The sequence below is a fragment of the Stegostoma tigrinum genome, chromosome 2, assembly GCF_030684315.1.
Source record: "Stegostoma tigrinum isolate sSteTig4 chromosome 2, sSteTig4.hap1, whole genome shotgun sequence".
Taxonomy (NCBI): Eukaryota; Metazoa; Chordata; class Chondrichthyes; order Orectolobiformes; family Stegostomatidae; genus Stegostoma; species Stegostoma tigrinum.
In genome coordinates this window covers 13,895,421-13,910,772 of record NC_081355.1, presented here as the reverse complement: position 1 = coordinate 13,910,772, position 15,352 = coordinate 13,895,421, and the positions used below count along the sequence as shown (strand labels likewise).

Here is a 15,352-nt window from a genome sequence, read left to right as displayed (position 1 = left end):
GTTTTCCCTGGAGTGAGCTCCAGCAACCAAAACCAGCAATTTATGTGGAACCATGTGGTTCCCAGGAAATGATTTATTTTATAAAAAAAGTTCCATTGCCCGTTTTAAATTATCCAGGTATCCATGATCTTTCAAACTCAAGTCCCCAAATATGATTAAATATAAGGACTACATAACAAATTATTTGTGGGACTTTGTTCTAAGGAAATGGGGAGCTGAGTTTTCTTACATTTCAACCATGATCTCACTTCTAAAACATTCATTGGCTGCATAGCATTTTGAGACATCTAGGTATGATGAGGCATGCTATGAAAATCAATTTAACAATTTTCATTTATGCAACTACTTAATCCAGAAGAAGTGCTCTAAAGATCTTCACACAGACATGATCAGAGATATAAAGGCATGGCCCAAATCAAAGAGGGTGTATTACATAGGGTGACAAAGACTAGTTTGAAGAAGAAGGCTTTTAAGGGAAGTCCTTTCAAGAGAAAATGTTGGAGAGGTGCAGGAGAGGTGCTGTTTGTGCAGGAGGTCATTCGGAAGTAGTGTCTAGGTGGCTAAGACATGGCCATCAAGGAAGTGACATAGAAAAGGATAAACGAACAAGATGTCAGACCTAAATCAGTGAAGAGATTGGAGGGCAGGTTTTGGTAGTGTTAGCAGAAATTGTAGAATTATGGGCAACTGATCCTCAACATGTTGATAATTTTAAATTGCAAGTGTTGGTCAGGGAATGAGTCTTAATTCTTGAGAACATAGGAGCTTGTTAATATTACAAAGGGGTGGAAACTTGGTTCTTCTATATAGAACATTTTAAACCAACAGAGGCGTCATTTGATATCAAGGGTATTACTGACATTGCCAAAGATCTGCAAGAAATTGTGGCTCATTGAAAACACATTTTCAGAGAAGTGCTTAACCAGACACGCAGCAGAGATGTAGAACTATATGTGGTAGCAGACATCTGAGACTGAACCGTGTAGATGTTGCAAAGAGGTGGGAAGTTGCAAGGGCAGAACCTTCATACTGGTTGAAGTATTGACAGAGCAGTGATGAGAAGAGAGATCGTTGCTGAAGATGTTCAGGTATAATTGGATAGCTAAGAATGGAACCACAGAAAGGGGGCTTTTACTGAGCTGGTCACTGAAGGAGAGACATTGGAGGAAGGATCAGTGTGTTTACCTATGGCAAATAATGCAGAAAAATTAAAATAAAGTAAGGTGAGGAGGGATGAATGCAGTTTGGCCACACTATAGAATATCAGTTCTGACTTTGGTTAGAGTTTGGTTAGAGTTTTTTGGTGCCTCAGCCTTCAATGGGCACAGATTTGGGAGATGAACACATGTTCAAAGGTTCTGAAAAGGAACAGTATACTGAGGTGGAATGGTGGTCATCTGTTGGTTTACTTAGCAGAGAAATGATGATGGTTTCCAAAGAGAAGACCATGCAACCACTTGGCAGTACAAAACTGGAGTATTGCAGACAAAAGAAGACATGCCTTTGAGGTGCTTCATCAGAATAGATGTGAGATTGCCAAATTTCAAAGAGGGCTACACTTTATCCAGCACTAGAAATGGTTGTTGATTTGTTGGCAAGTTGACTCTGGTTGGGACATTGCTATGGGGGCTGCATCAGGGAACTATTATCACCACATTTTCTTAAAATTGAAAAATGGCACAAGAGTGGATCCTGCTTATGAATATATAAATTACAGTGTAAGCTTACATATCCATAATTAAGAAATATGGAAGTTTAAATGAAACATAATTAAGGTAACAGGAGGGTGGATTCCATGAGAGACTGGGAAGGACCCAGCGAGATCAGAAATTATTAAGAGAGGGTTGAGTGATTTGACAAAAAGAATTCGGTTGAAGTTGGTGTTTTCCTCATCAGTTCTCCATGGGGAGTTTTGGCAAAGGTCTGTTGGATAGCGCATATCTGACTTTTCTCCTCCCAAGCTCCAGGATGCTGTTCTGTCCCACCAGCTTAACTGGTTTAAGGTAACTCCAACTGTACCATGTATGATTACATGTTTTGTGTATTAAATGTGAATTTAAGTGAACAATTAAGTAGATTACTTTGGGCATATTCTGTTGCAGTTTGGAACATTTGATGAATCTGAAAAAAAGACGGAAGAATATGATACTCAGGTACTTGGCATGTTTATGACTTTTGTGCTTGGATTTGACATGGTTGTTTAAGCAAATAGACAATGTTCAGTTGAAATTGAATGGGCTACTGAACTTGTACCCCTCAGTCTATACTTGGATCTCTATAATATGCACTATTCTAATAATGGCTCACTTTGAGTACTAGAAGGAAAACAGCTAACTGAATCGGCGTAAGCAAAGTTGAAATATTTAAAGGTTTGATGCAGTTTTAAATAAAACTTTGTTCCTTTTTTATTTTTGTGGTGGATATAATTATCTCTTGAGTGTCTGATGGTTGAGGATTTTCCTCCCTCTCTTTTTAGGCAATGAAGTACTTGTCCTACATACTTTATCCTCTTTGTTTTGGTGGAGCAGTTTACTCCCTATTAAATATAAAGTACAAAAGGTAACTATCAATGGAACTTGTGTTAAACTTAATTTATTTTTCATCTTTAAGTAGAGGTTATCTAATGCATTGAATTTATAATATTTCATATCTTTTCAGTTGGTACTCATGGTTGATAAATAGTTTAGTTAATGGTAAGTGTCCCCTGCACGCACAGTCATTTATATATTTGCTACATACTTATTTTCTTCACATGGATGTTAAAATGTTGATGTGGCTATTACAGGTGTTTATGCTTTTGGATTCCTGTTTATGCTGCCTCAACTGTTTGTCAATTATAAGGTTAGTGATGAGATGGATTATCCTGCTAATATTATAGCTATTTTTGTATAGATATATTCAGTCGACCGTTATTGAAAATGGAACAATCCACATAGTATTTTGTAGTATTTAAATCTTTCTGTCTTTGTTCACAACCCACCATGTTGTTTCTGTATTAAATTCTCCATATCTCTTTTATGATCTCGAATGTGTGCCGTAACTTTCTGAAACGGGAGGCTGGTTACTAGAAGTGTGAGACAGTGGTTTTGGGTGCTTCCTTTATGTCACAGCCTACCAGCCGCAGCAAGGTCTTAGAATCCCTACAGTGTGGAAACAGGCCATTCGGCCCAACAAGTCCAGACCGCCCCTCTGAAGAGCAGCCACCCAGACACATGCCCCTACCCTTTCCCTGTAGTATGGCCAATCCACCCTAACCTGCACATCCCTGGACACCATGGGACAATTTAGCATGACCAACCCCACCCTGACCTGCTCATCTTTGGACAGTGGGAGGAAACCCACGCAGACACCGGGAGAATGTACAAACTCCACACAGACAGTCGCCCGAAAGTGGAATCAAACCTGGGTCCCGCAGCAGAAACACAGATGGACACGCATACGTACAGCCCCTACTTGTTTCGTTCTCCCACTGTGAGAAAGCTTTAGCTGAGATCAAGGAATTATGGGAAAGAACTTGCAAATACCATCCAAAATTGGAGTTTCTATTAAAGTCTCCTTGAAAACTCGATTGGTAATTCTACCATTTTGATAGTTGATGTGCCAAATTCCCAGCTCAGTGCTTTTAGCTAGTGTAGCACTGGGCTGTAGAGTAGGTAGAGGTAGGGTGCTTAAAATCAGTCTGGTGAACTGTAGCGAAACTGTGTGTTCACATTGTGAAATTGATTGAGCTGGACTGTCTTTCTCAATGTTCAGATAGTGTGTCTGGATTTGCAGTAGGTCGACACATTAGGAATGATCAGGACAAAGTATCAGAGGTTCTTGGTGCCATTGGTGTCTAATGAGAGTTGAGAAAACAATTTTTGAACTTTTACTACATCTAAGATGTAAAATTAAAGTTCTTTTTTACATCAGAACCTCAAAAGCTTGCAATAATATTGAATTTGCAGTAGGGACACTGCAATGTGAATCGATTGGTCCATCAGGAAGAGTTGCAAATACTTTGTGTGTCCAAAGGTTCAAAATTCAAGACATTTTTAAATATAAGAATAGTAGTTTTGTGTCAGACCTGGAAGTACAAAATATTTTGTCAGGTTTTACAGTTTTGTTTCATAATTATTGTACACACTGTTCTCAAATAAGAGGCACTAAACAATTCCTGTGCAGCTCTCTGAAAGCAGTGTTTAAACTTATTAATCTGACAAGTATTGCCAGTGTTTTGGGTGAAAAGAAAATCCTGGAAATAGCAGCACTTTTCTGAGTCAAAGAGACAGGCTCCATTTCTGTTCTGAGAGGGTCAGTTTTTTTTTGTTTTAAATGCAGCTTTGTGACAACGCGCTACCATGACTGTTTTAGCTGCAGATGGTCAAATCTGAAATACTTACATGATCAGTTATGGAACAGATTCATCTGTCATTGTGATGACTGGCATTGGTAGTCTTTTTATTCCCAATAAGTATTGTTGTCAAGTAATGCACTTTAGCATTTGGTTAAAGAAAGCTGGAATAAATATAAAGACTTTCACGGTGTTTGCCATTTTAATCATATCTAGAGCTTAATCTTTTGATGTTACGTTCTGAAGAAATTTGTATTGCATAACAAGCGTGTTGGTTTGATCCTAAACCAATGCACTCAGTGAAACTCAACTCATATCTGAGGATCTCCATTACAAGATAAATCATCCATACAAAAACAGAAGTTACTGGAAAAGCTCAGCAGGTCTGGCAGTTCTGTGGAAGAGTCACTGGATCTGAAACGTTAACTCTGATTTTTCTTTACAGATGCTGCCAGACCTGCTAACCTTTTCCAGCAACCTCTGTTTTTGTTTCTGATTTACAGTTCTTTCAGTTTTTAAATCATCATACCACGTCCCAAATTCAGCACCCCTGTGACAGAGACTGTGCTAGATTTTGGTTTACGTATAATCCAAAGAACAGTAGTAGTTTGGATATAAGGGGAGATGTACACGTTTCCAGGTCTGTTAATATGGATTTAAGTAGCAACATATCCAGGAAATCTCTAGAGTCAAGATAAAATGCTGTATGGATTCCTTAAGCGTTCCCTTTCTGCTCTGTGCCTTATATTGCAGAGATGTCCTGTGGTGGGTTGAAAGGAGCCTGACCAGTTTTTCAAAACTAAACTGAGGACAGTCGTGACCAAATGCAACAGAGCAGTTATTAAACAAACCTTTATTTAAATAGACAGGGTATTTTATGAGTGGCTCCCAGAGGAAAAACCTGTCCTGTTTTTGGACAGTTCCACTTTTCAAAGGTGTAGATTCAGGGTATTGTACCTACACACAGAATTATACCTGATTGTTATTTTTATAATGTTACCTTACTTATAGAATCATACAACATGGAAACAGATCCTTCGGTCCAACCAGTCTATGCCGAACATAATCCCAAACTGAACTAGTCTCTCCTGCCTGCTCCTGGCCCATGTTCCTTCTAATCTTTCTTATTCATTTACTTATCCAAATGTCTTTTAAATGTTGTTATTGTACCCACATCCACCATTTCCTTGGGAAGTTGTTCAGAGACCTGCAAAAACTGACAGTCTTCTAATATCTTACTTGGGCAGCCGTTGTAATTTTGAATAGTGTGCATTGACATTAGCTCTCTCGGCATCTGAATTTTGTTCTCAACTAAAATCCATGAGGGTATTGGTAGTGACCATCACATAGCCCTTTTGGAGACAAAGTCGCACTGTCACATTGACAATAACCCCTATCGTGTTGTGTGGCACTATCACTGTGCTAAGTGGGTCAGACTTCGAACTGATCTAGCAACTCAAAACTGGGCATCCATGTGGTGCTTTTGACCATCAGCAGCGACAGAATTGTATTCCAGGACAATCTATAACCTCATGACCCAGCCATATCCCCAACTCAACCATTGCCATCAAGCCAAAGGATCAGCCCTGGTTCAGTGGAGAGTGCAGGAGGGCATGCCAGGAGCAGCACAGGCATACCTAAAAATGAGGTGTCAACCTGGTGAAGCTACCAAACAAGACTACTTGCATAAAAAAACCGAAAGAATTGCTACACTGTAAATCAGAAACAAAAACAGAAATTGCTGGAAAAGCTCAGCTGGTCTGGCAGCATCTGTGGAGAGAAATCAAAGGTAACGTTTTGGTTTGAGTGATTCTTCCTCCGAACTGCTTGCGTGCCAAACAGCATAAATAGCAAATGATAAGCAGAGCTAAGTGATCGCACAATCAACATATCAGATCTAAGCTCTGCAGTCCTGCCACATCCTGCTGTAAATGGTGGTGGAGGGGGCACTACAAATATCCCCATCTGGAAGAGCAACAACACAACAGTGCAAAAGATAAGGTTAAGCATTCGCAGCAATCTTCAGTCAGCAGTGCCAAGTCAGTGATCTGTGTAGAAAGACTAGGGCAGCAGATACATGGGATGTTCACCAGCTGCAAGTTCCCCTCCAAGCCAGTTGCCATCCTGACTTGGAAATACATTGCTGTTCCTTCACTGTCACTTTGTCAAAATTCTGGAATTCCCTCCCCCCAAGGACATTGTGGGTCAACCTGCAGCAGTATAAGAAGGTAGCTCACTACCTCTTTCTCAAGGACAACTAGGGACCAACAATAAATGCTGGCCAGCCAGCAACATGCATATCCTACAAGTGAATTTTTAAAAAACCCAGCCACATTGAAGAATGGGATATTGGCTAACTTGCATATCCTCTTCTTTCCACCACATCCCCTCCCTAACACCACTACTTGTGAGAAATACTCAACAGCAGAATTCCAGTGGAGAAAGTGGCACTTCCTTATCTGTATTGCTCTTCAAAAAAAACACTACACCAGATGGCCTATTTAACCACTAGCTTTCAGGGGAGCTAATAACCATAATCTGTTGTAGGACTGGAATTTGCTTGTTGCAAAAAGTTGAACAGAAGACATCTGCTAACTATTGCTTTCTGTTTACTTGCAGTTGAAATCTGTGGCACATTTACCGTGGAAAGCCTTTATGTATAAAGTAAGCTATTTTCTTGGCATTTCAAAGCTGACTCAAGTGAAAAATAGTTTAGACAACCCAGTTCCTACAATGGTGTCAATGTGATTATGTTGCTTTATGCTTGGGAATTTAGCATTTTTGGCAGGCTCAAGTTGTGTTTTGAAGATTTCATAGAGATTTGTCCACCTTTAAAACAAACATATGTAATTTGCTCACAGGAAAAATTAACTTACCTGATTTTAATTTTTAAATATTGTAATTTTTAAAAAAGATGAGGAGCTGTGCCCATTTGGTTGAAAGGACAGCCAGGTAACCTTTTCCCAGGTCTTCGCTGAAGTATGCTTCAGTAGCCTGTTGAAAATTCATTTGGGTTGATCATGGGTTTGGGTTCCAAATCCTACCATTTTCTAATATGATGATTTGGTATGACTGTAACATATGTAATCAGATGTTGAATTTATCTACTTAGAAACTGATATGGGATATTTGAAAAAGAATATGAAAAGATGCATGCTGGATTCCAGTAGATTTACAGAAACAAATGGGCTTATGGTGACATCTGTGCATTTTGAGCTGAACGTTTTCATAAAATATTAATTGGTTGTATTTCGATGTAAATCTGTCCTCAGTTATTTTATTGGATATAGCTATGATTGCTCATGTAGAGGGAGTTTGCGTGGTTTGGGATGCACTGCCAGACTGATGGAAGTGTATTCATTAGTGAAAAATAAATTGGAAAATTCTTGAAACGGAATCAATTTAAGAGCATTCAGGAATGAGCAAGGGAGTGGATCAGTTTGAAATCTCTTCCAGTGAGCTGGTGATGGGATAAATAACCTTCCATGCTGTGTCATTTTAAAAGCAATTCAGGATGGGCAATAAATGCTGGCCTCGCCAGTGACGCCCACATCCCCTGAATAAATTTTTAAAGAAACATTAATTCATTATGAACAATTGAAAATATTGGCTTGTTTTCTGACATTGTTATTCAGCTTGGCATTGCAACTTGATATGAATTGTCAGCTATTTTCCACAATCTGACTTGCATTAATGTTCATCTTTTATTATCGCTATCTTACTTCCATTTCAGGCATTCAACACCTTTATTGATGATGTCTTTGCTTTCATCATCACCATGCCAACATCGCACAGACTAGCTTGCTTCAGAGATGACGTGGTTTTTCTTGTTTACCTCTACCAGAGATGGTAAGACTTTCCAACATACATCTCAATGTAAGAAAATGAAACTTTTAGACAATAAGCTATCTTTTCGTTTTGCATTCCAAGCAGAAGTTTCCTTGGAAAGAGAAGGGGATAAGTAAAGTGCTTTCATTTACTGATTTGAATTGATCAATTTATTTGACCAGTTGCAAGATTCTTCACTGAAATGAATTTAAGCTTCCCGCATTGTTTCCTGGCACAGTGCATTTTGGCAATAAGCTGGCCATTTCTCTTGAACTAGAATAGCAGCTGCTTTAAAGAGATGGAAGTGTCACTTTGTAGGCGTGTTACTGGAGAATCGGATGGACCATTACATGACTTTGTGACACTGATGCTGAAAGGAATATCTGGAAGAACGTTTTGTTCTTTTGTCCCACAGTTCACCATGCTGAGTGCAAAAAGATTATCTGACATTTTGAAATTAATCAGCAAAGGGAAAAAGTTGGACTTCCTTTTGTGTAAATATGTTGCTATCCTTAAAAAAAAACAGAATAGCCCGATGAATTGACCTTTTATTCCTCCCTCTGTCTCACCCTCCAACTTTATTCTGAAATTTGGTGTTAATTTTCATTGCAGGCTTTACCCAGTGGATAAAACCAGGATTAATGAATTTGGTGAATCATATGATGAAAAGGAGACTGTGAAGAAACTGCATAAAGAGTGATAGACTGGGCTTTCTCTGCACCCAGCTGCCAGCATCTTTTAAACCTCTGCTACCTGCAGCACAGCCACTTCATTGATCTTTTCCTGCTTGTGACTGCAGTATGAATATATTTCCAGCAGTGCCAATCTTTCCGGATTTATAATTGAGTCATAACTCATTGGAGTTAAACAGTATTACTCTTATAAAGAAGATAGAGATTGTAAACTATAATATTGCTGTTTGACAGCACCATTCAAATTTGTAACTTAATATAACTTGTTTCATGGGTCCAAGCCTTTGAGGTGTTAAGTGATCAGCACTGTGCATAAAGTTGGCCAAGGGCAACTTACAACTTCACTAAAGGACTTAAGTATTTAAACATTCTCTCTCACCACCCTTCCTAGCTTGCTTTTATTCTACTAATACTTTGCAAACTTTGTTTCATGAATGCATACTTTGGCCGTTACAATCTGCCTAACTTACAGTGACTCTGTGTCATTGTTTTTGTGTGACAATGGTTATTCCTGGAGTTGCAGTTCTGCATTCCATTATAGTGTCAGTTATCTTGTGAGCTGGCCAAATGAATGATTGAAACAATTTGAAAATAATCCAAGTTAGTACAGAAAGGAAGTTGCTTTTCCACTTTCAGTTCAAATGTTAAACCTGGCCACAAGATTGGTTTGTACAGGGGACAAATCATATTTTTCGATTAAAATAGTTGAGGTAATAGGACAAATTTAATTTGTTGAACTGCATTCTTGAAACATTAAAATCAAACCAATACAACATTTCCTTTACCACAGCAATATAGTTTTGATTCAATTCAGAAAAAGTCATTTTTGACAAAGGAGATTAAAATGGATATGATAAGGAAAGAAATGAAGGTCTTTTGTATTAATGTTTAACAATGTTTTAATTTAGCTGTTTAGAACTCTGACTTATTCTGGCCAAGGGTTGGTCACTTCAGGCTGGTGAAAGTAAGCACTAGCTGTTTTAGTTGAAAAAGATTCTATGCTCTGTTGATTCAATAATTGATATTGCTGACTAATTTATTAAGCAGTGTTTTATCTAAGTTTTTCTGACTGTAAAGTTTGCTTTGATTTACTGAAGAGCTGCCATGATCTCTTGATTGAATGTGCATTCCTTTCTTATCTGTAATTTGGTTATGAAGTTTTTCTTTAAGAATACTCATCCAAAGTGTTCTCTGCAACTTTTGTAGATGTTTGGTGGATGCAGCCTTTTCCAAATTTGTTGGTACTAGTCACCTAATTTTTTTACAGCAATAGTTGATCTTTTGTAAATCCCAAAGCTTAAGTGCTGAAGAGTACTAAGTATGTTTTAACTTGTCTTTAGTAACAGCACATAGGCTCTGAAAGTTTTCTCTTAAATTAATGAAATTGCATCATTTACAGTCGTCTCTTGACCAACTAGAGTGACAGATATAGACTGCTCGCTATCCTGGCTGTGTGTTTTTCTGATCTAGTTGGCAGAATTAAAATGGAGTAATCCTAGTACCAGCTAAACTGTCACTTTTAATAAAGATTGGCTTCGAACAGGTAATGGCAGAATGGGTGTACAATAATTTACATAGAAAGCTGCAAATCCAGGATGTGGTGTCAATAATGAATGTGTCTTCTGAATCAGTCCAAAACCTGGTTAAATATCTTGATCTGCTGAAAAACTGCCAACAATATGGAATTGTCAAAGATAAAAACAAATTGCACTCAAAGACCTGTGTGATAAATAAATTCTGCAAATTATCTGATTTGATTTTCTAAGGAAGTATATTTAAAAATACATACACACCATCTACATGTGACCCCACACAGCTATTTATAGTGAATGTTTTTCTTTCATTAGAGATACATTATTCATTCCTCTTCCTGTGATATTTCTCATTTCTACAGTCAATGATTTTGAATGTTTCAGTATCATTCCTGATTCTTAAATCTAAAAATTTCTGGTTCCCACCAACTGCCATGATAACTGAAGTTAAGTACTGGAGGTACCAATTTATGTAGGAACAGGAGTAAACTATTCAGCTTCTCAAGGCTGTCCAAACATTTGCTTATGTCATGCAGATTTATACCTCAAATACATTTACCTGCCTTTTCTCTACATCTCTCAATCCTCTTATCTGAAGAATCCATCAATGTCAGTCCCAACAATTTAAATCAACCTGGCATCTATGACCTTTCGTTGGGAGGGGGAAAAACAGAGATTTTTCAGATTTCCATATGTGTTGTGTTACAAGTGTCGGTGTCATACAGCATGGAAATAGATCCTTCAGTCCAACTTGTCCATGCTGACCACATTTCCCAAACTAAATTAGTTCCTTTTCTTTCCCCCCTTTATTCGTTCATGGGATGAGGACATCGCTGGCTAGACAGCATTTATTGCCCATCTCTAATTGCCCAGAGGGCAGTTAAGAGGTCAACCACATTGCTGTGGGTATGGAGTCACGTGTAGACCAGATAAAGATGACAGTTTCCTTCCCTAAAGGACATTAGTGAACCAGTTGGGTTTTTCCAACAATGGATTCATGGTCATCATTAGACCCTTAATTCCAGATATTTATTAATTTCAAATTCCACCATCTGCCATGGTGGGATTCGAATCTGGGACCCCAGAACATTATCTGGGTCTCTGGATTAACAGTCCAGTGATTAATACCACTAGGCTATTGCGTCCCATTTACCTGCATTTCTCCCATATCCCTTTAAATCTTTCCCAATCATGTACCTGTCCAAATGTCTTTTAAATGTTCTAACTGTACCTGCATCTACCACTTCCTCTGGTAGTTTATTCCACACACGAAACCCCCTCTGTGTAAAAACAATTGCACCTCAGGTCCCTTTTCACACTTTCTCTTCTCACCCTAAGAATATGACCTGTGGTTTTGAAATCCCCCACCCTCGGGAAAAGACCTTTGCTATTCACCGTAGCAATGTCTCATGATTTCATAAATCTCTATTAGGTCACCCCTCAACTTCCTACACTCCAGTGGAAAAAGTCCCAGCTTATCCAGCTTCTCCTTATCACTCAAACCCTCCAGTCCCAGTAACATCCTTGTAAAGCTTTTCTGCACCTCCTTCAATTTAATGTGCTCGCTGAGTTTGCTGCTAAATAGCTTGGTTCTAATTTTAAAATGAGTTAGTTGCTCTTTGCTGAACCCTAAAAATAATTCACCATCTTTCTTCTAATAGTGACCAGCATTTCACTGCCTTGTATTTAATTGATTTTTGGGTGACATTCTTTAAAAAAACACTTTAAAATAATATTGCACGATTGAAATGTTTTTATTTTTAAGTAGTGCACTGTCATTAAACACAAGCCCCATCTCAACTGGTGGTGAAGCATCTCCAACGGGAGAGTTGGGGGTGGATCTCCAGTGTCCTGACCCATACTTGAACCTCAACCAAAAGGTTAACTCAGCTTGTGTGGTCATTCATTTCATTGTGGTTTGTTGAAACCAAATAATTTGGTTATTGACTTCCTTTATTACAGCAGGACCTGCTGAGCTTTAGCAGGAATTTCTATTTTTGTCCCAGTTTTGCTTCTGTTTATTGCTAACGCCAGACTCACTGGAGCCCAAATGTAAATTATACCCCGACTACAGCCTCAGTTTGGGATTGTAGGAACTGCCGATGCTGGAGTCTGAGATAACAAAGTGTAGAGCTGGATGAAGCAGGCAGCATCAGAGGAGCAGGAAAGCGGACATTTTGGGTCTGGACCCAGCTCTACACCTTGTTATTACAACCTCAGTTTATTCTTAAAGCTACAATATGTTATTTTGGCATTGTAATACTACTTAACCACACTTTAACAATATCTTACAAATTATGACTTCATCATTGAACTTAGGAGTCAAAGCAACATAAACATCCTGTTTCCCGGAAGAGAAAAGGGAACATTGCTTGGTAACCTGCTGCCTTGTGACAAATGGACAATTAAGACTTGCTTGCAGAAGGAATGTTCCGAACTAAAGGGATAAATTGCAGGACAGGCTGTTTTGAACAGCTAACTGAATATAACAAGGAATAGGAAAATTGCTTCTGATACGGCAAGCTCCAGGCTTGAGGAACCATTGAACAGTACAACACAGTACAGGCCCAGCGGCCCATGATGTTGTGCCGACCTAGTATCCTACTCTAAGATCAAAACTATCCTTCATACTCTACGTTTTACTATCATTTCGTGTGTAATCAATGTTGATAAAAGAATCTTAAGGATCATCAATAATGTCACACCACAAACCTGAAAGAGAGAAAATTGTAATAGAATTCAACTCCGTAAATCTTCAGCAGAATTTAGAACAACACTGCGTAAGGATTGAGCTATGGATATTTCCAGAGACAGGCACTGTTGGTGGGATTGTAGCTAAGTTGCACTATTAATTGGGTAATAGCCAAGTTTAGTTGCAAAACTTAAGTTGCTTATTTGAGGGGCCTCAGTTTGGTTGCTACCTGCAATAAAGTTTAAGTCATTGTTTCAATACTTGATTGTGAAATTTCTTAATAGTCGAACTAATTTACATACAACAATACGAATTACCGTTGCAGCTTTAGGACTTCAACTCTAATTTCCCAGTCTGTCTTAACAGTGGAGGTTGCATATTTCACAACTACTAGCTAAGTGCTTCTCTCTTTCTCACTTGCAATCAGCTTTAGCCTTAATGCTAGATTCTAATACTGATCTGGAGTTCATATAACATGCAAGCCTCTGGAAACACCTTGTCAACTGGTATATTCTTGACAAGCACTAATTTCCTAGCAAGTGCCCTACTAGTAACCTCAACTTTCACAGCAAGAGACAAAGATCCTTAGACAGCACCTTCCAAACCCATGACCACTTCCATCTGGAAGGACAAGGGAAGCAGATACATGGGAACATAACCACCTGCAGGTTCCCCTCCAAGCCACTCACTATCCTGACTTGGAAATATATTGCTGATCCTTCATGGATAATGGGTCAAAATCTTGGAACTCCCTAGTGACATTGTGGGTCTACCTACAGAACATGGACTCCAGCAGTTGAAAAAGGCAGCTCACCACCACCTTCTCAAGGGCAAGTGGGGATGGGCAATAAATGCTAGCCCCTGGGAAGTGTATTTTTATACATCTTTTGTGGAAAGGTTTTGCAATATTCAGTCCACATCTGAGCACTGTGTCAGCACAACTAATAATAAAGTATTTCTGATTCTTGACCAATAGAAAGACTGCTTGTGGCTTTTCTGCAACAACCCAACTTAGATCCTGATTTAAAAATTCTGCACTCGGGTCATTTTGTTTAGCCAGTCTCCCAGTTTTGGCTTCTGTTTGCTACTAGTGCTAGTTTCGCTGGTGTCTAAATGAACACTGTATCCCCATCACAGCCTCAGTGTATTCTTAAAACTACAGTATATTATTTTGAATAGTTGAAAGATTGAACACCCCAATAATATACACAAATTAAAGCTCTTCATCTTTAAACTAGTGTGCAATACAAATTAATGACATTCCTTATTAATGAGGTGAAATCTGAAACTTTCTTTCACTGCATATTTTGAAAATTTTTTTAACTTGAAAACCAATAAATCCTTGCAGACCTCTTAATATAATATATTAATATTAATGAAAGAAGGCCCTTTGTGACTATGTCTGAATTAATGTTGAGATCAACATGCTGTGGCATTTTTTTTCATTTGTATAGAATATGCATTTGAGAGGAATATTTTAAATATCAACTTTCGGAACCAGATTTATCTGCTTATCTAGGTATTCCATTTTGACAATGTGCATGCTAAAAAAATTTGGAAACATTAAAAAATAAACAATTTGGGACAGCAGGGAAGGATGTACACTGAGTTGGCATGTTAATAATTATGTTATCAAAATTACAGTTCTAGGCCAGGACATTGAACTGATACTAGGAAATTTACTGTTACACTTAATGGATCAGATTAAACAGAATCTGATGTTGCCATGGCCACCTGCAACTAAATTTGCTCATAACTCCTAGGTGGTAATCTATCACCAAAATTTTATTTCCAGAGGGAAAAATTTAAAAAGCAAGTAGTTCGTACAGATCCATTTCTGAATTGCATTCATAGCATAATGAACAGTTCTAGTCTTTTTGCTACAAAATAAGTATGACGTTACTGAGAAGCACATAAATGACTTACAAAAAGGATAACAGAATTTAGAGAATATATCAGGTTGAACATGATGGAGAAAAGAGGAGGCTGAGGAGAGATGGGCATTTAAAATTATAATAGGGATTCATGAGAGTAGTCTGAGAGATTCTATCTGCGAGGCAGACAAAAGTAGTGGCCATAAATGTTACTAATAAATCCATTAGGAAAGTCAAGAAAACTTTCTTCACCTGCAAAGAAAAATAATTTATTTTATAGAGTGTTCTGCCCAGCCACTGAGCACCTCAAAGCACTTTTATCACAAATTACATATTTTTGAAGTTTAGTCATCAATATGTGATATGCAGCAGCCAATTTGCACTCCCAGAAACTGGAAATG

The 15,352-nt window shown here is 38.3% G+C and overlaps 1 protein-coding gene across 2 annotated transcripts in view; it reads left to right on the top strand.

The window, feature by feature from the left end:
• Window positions 1–10,605, top strand: part of clptm1l (CLPTM1 like) — a 31,705-nt gene extending 21,100 nt beyond the window's left edge. For both annotated transcript variants that reach the window (XM_048559067.2, XM_048559060.2), the window contains exons 11-17: window positions 2,103–2,153; window positions 2,477–2,559; window positions 2,659–2,693; window positions 2,786–2,841; window positions 6,953–6,997; window positions 8,067–8,182; window positions 8,774–10,605. In XM_048559067.2, the coding sequence (XP_048415024.1) occupies window positions 2,103–2,153; window positions 2,477–2,559; window positions 2,659–2,693; window positions 2,786–2,841; window positions 6,953–6,997; window positions 8,067–8,182; window positions 8,774–8,861 (474 nt within the window). In that variant the 3' untranslated portion in view covers window positions 8,862–10,605. The remainder of the gene's footprint in view (window positions 1–2,102; window positions 2,154–2,476; window positions 2,560–2,658; window positions 2,694–2,785; window positions 2,842–6,952; window positions 6,998–8,066; window positions 8,183–8,773) is intronic.
• Window positions 10,606–15,352: the final 4,747 nt, after the last annotated feature.